The sequence below is a fragment of the Cetorhinus maximus genome, chromosome 23 (genome assembly GCF_964194155.1).
Source record: "Cetorhinus maximus chromosome 23, sCetMax3.hap1.1, whole genome shotgun sequence".
NCBI classification, from domain to species: Eukaryota; Metazoa; Chordata; class Chondrichthyes; order Lamniformes; family Cetorhinidae; genus Cetorhinus; species Cetorhinus maximus.
In genome coordinates this window covers 8779645-8782436 of record NC_135901.1, presented here as the reverse complement: position 1 = coordinate 8782436, position 2792 = coordinate 8779645, and the positions used below count along the sequence as shown (strand labels likewise).

General features: G+C 46.8%; 1 protein-coding gene across 1 annotated transcript; it reads right to left on the bottom strand.

Moving 5' to 3' along the window:
- Window positions 1-926: 926 nt before the first annotated feature.
- Window positions 927-1823, bottom strand: LOC144697780 (G-protein coupled receptor 15-like). Its single transcript, XM_078569776.1, has one exon. It carries the CDS (start codon window positions 1821-1823, stop codon window positions 927-929), a length of 897 nt encoding a protein of 298 aa, XP_078425902.1.
- Between the last annotated feature and the right edge of the window lie 969 nt (window positions 1824-2792).

The following is a 2792-nucleotide window of genomic DNA, read 5'->3' as shown; positions in this document are numbered from 1 at the left end:
GTGGCGCAATTTCTGCAGCTCGGATTCCAGCTCCTCAACTCGGATTCGAAATTCCTGGAGCTCTCGAGCACTTAATACAGATGTGCTCTCTTTGAATCAATTTGGTGTCCAGCAGCTCCCATATGCTGCAGCAGCAGCACATCGCCTGCCCTGCGATCAATATTGTATTTTATTTAATTTATTAAACAATTACTCTGGTATCCCTGCTCTTTTCACTTGAAGAATCCCCTGCTCTTTACATTCTATCGGAATTAATTTTGTGGGGTGGAGTGCTGCTGAGAATGAAAAATGAATGATAGAAAGAAAGGAAGGAAAAAGGAAGGAAGGAAGGAGGGGAGGAAGAGAGAAAGAAAGAGAGAAAGAAAGAAAGAGAGAAAGAGAGAAAGAAAGAAAGAAAGAAAGAAAGAAAGAAAGAAAGAAAGAAAGAAAGAAAGAAAGAAAGAAAGAAAGAAAGAAAGAAAGAAAGAAAGAAAGAAAGAAAGAAAGAAAGAAAGAAAGAAAGAAAGAAAGAAAGAAAGAAAGAAAGAAAGAAAGAATTCACAAATAACAATGGGATAAAATAGTTTTCAGTGGTGTTAATTGAGTGATAAATATTGGGAGAACCCCTCTGGGTTCTCTCTGTGATCGTAACCAGGGGATCATTTGTGTTCCATCTCAGAGGACAGTCGTGGAGTCAGTTCAGAGTTTTATCAGGGAAGACATCACCTCCGGCAGTGCAGCACTCCTTCAGTACAGGAAACCCTGGGCGCTCAGCACTGGAGATAGGCCTTGCACCTCTGGAGTGCGGGGCTTGAGCCTTGGACTTTCCGATTCGGCTGCGAGAGGTAAAGTGGCGCACACTGAACCACTCTAATGGAGAGGAAACAACATGAGAAGGAGACAGAAGATGAACCTTTAAGGGAGGATACAAATATTTTATTGCTCTTTCAGCAGTTAAATGAAGCAGCGAAGGTAGCGAAAGGGCACTTCAGCATATTCTTCAGCTGTTCTCGGAACTTGGCCTGGGTCACTGCATAGATGAAAACATTGGTACAGGAGCTGAGAAGCTGGAGCATGTTGGTCGTCTCTTGAAGGATGAATTGCGGGTCATTGAAATCCAAGCCAGTGAAATATGCCTCACCTGTAATCTGCACGTAGAGGAAATGTCCGACATAGGTGACCCACAGGAGGAGAAAGCTGAGAGAGATGGCGAAGAGCAGGACAATGGACCTTTTACGGTTGTCCATTTCTGGATCTCTGTGACTCCCGGCTTCCCGGAGCCTCCTGCGGGCTCTGCTGGCCGCTAAGATGTGCCTTACGGTCAGTGCATTGAGCAGCAGAATGAGGAGGAACGGGAGGAAGGGGGTTAAGATGCGGTCAAGCCAGTCGTAGGCCTGCCAGACGGGCAGCGTGTAATAAGTGGACTTGATGTTGCAGAACCAGGGCACACCGTCCAGAATATATAAGGGCTGGTAGCTGAAGTAGAAAGGGACGTTCTTGGCGCAGCTCAGGGCACTGACCAGTCCTATAACCAGCACCGCAGTTTTCTCGGTGCAGTATCTGGTCTTCAGGCTCTGACAGCAGATGGCCAAGAAACGGTCGATGGTGAAGGCGACCGTCAGCCAGACTGAGCCATCTCGTGTGGCATAGACGAGCACGGTGCTGACAGCGCACCCAGGGGTGGTGGAGAGGACACTCTCACGAAAGTAGATGCCACCGATCCGGTTGAATATGACGGCAGTGATGATCACCAGGAAATCTGTCACCGCTATCGCCACCAGGTAGTAGGTGATGCATCGGGAGAGCCCGCACCGGCCACGGGATAAGATTATGATCGCCACCATGTTGGCTGTGAGAGAGGAAAAGAGAGATATGTTACCGAGCGAACTCCAAACACCAGCTGCTGCCTCATGCAACCTGTTAATAAAAAACCGTCCTCACCCGTGCCTGTGCCACCTTCTGACTCCAACCATTCCAAAGCCGTAACTGCTTGTTTGGCATCTAATTCTGGATAAGTGCATATTTGATGTAATTAAATATTTGTGAGTCAGAAGACATTGCCTTCAGTCCCCACCAAAAACTCTGTTCTCTCACAACTGAGTCCATCCTCCGAGGTTTGAGGCCCTTTACGATTTAGCGACCTGTTTGAGCCAGAGCTGCGCTTCCAAGCATCCTCCGCCCTATGATGATCATCCAGCACCAGGACCGGTTACTTCCACATTTCTAATATCGACCATAATGTTACACACCTCAAAACCTGCCTTAGGTTAGCAGCTGCTCAAGGTTTCCCCATGCCTTTGTAACATCTAGATACCAACAATTGGAATAGTCTCTTGGCGTTCTCCCACTTTGGGTCTTAATCTTGTGATCTTAAACTCATCTGAAGCACTTGGTGGGAATGTTCCTATTTACAGGAAGTCCCAGTCATCCATCACCCCTGTGTTTGCCCACTTACATTGGCTCCCAGCCTGGCAACACCTTGAATTTTGTATCCTCATCCTTTCTTTCACTTCCACCCATAGCCTCGCCATTACTTACTCCAGTAACCCCCTGAAATCGTTTTGCTCGCAGCCAATATCTATTCTCTTGTGTACCCCAGAAATTAAATGTTTCACCGGTGGCGAAGGTGCCTTTTGCTGCCGTGGCCTTAATGTCTGGATATCCCTCCCTCAAATCCTTCGCCTTTCTTTCCTTCTACCAGACTATTCTTAAATCCTACTCCTTCGATGAAGCTTTTGGTTATCGGTCCTTATTTCTCCTTATGTAGTAGATATAAAATTTAATTTGTTAAATCTGCTGCGAAGCACCCTCGC

Coding starts and splice junctions, on each gene's coding strand:
- LOC144697780 (XM_078569776.1), bottom strand. CDS start 1,823: ATGGTGGCGATCATAATCTTATCCCGTGGCCGGTGCGGGCTCTCCCGA.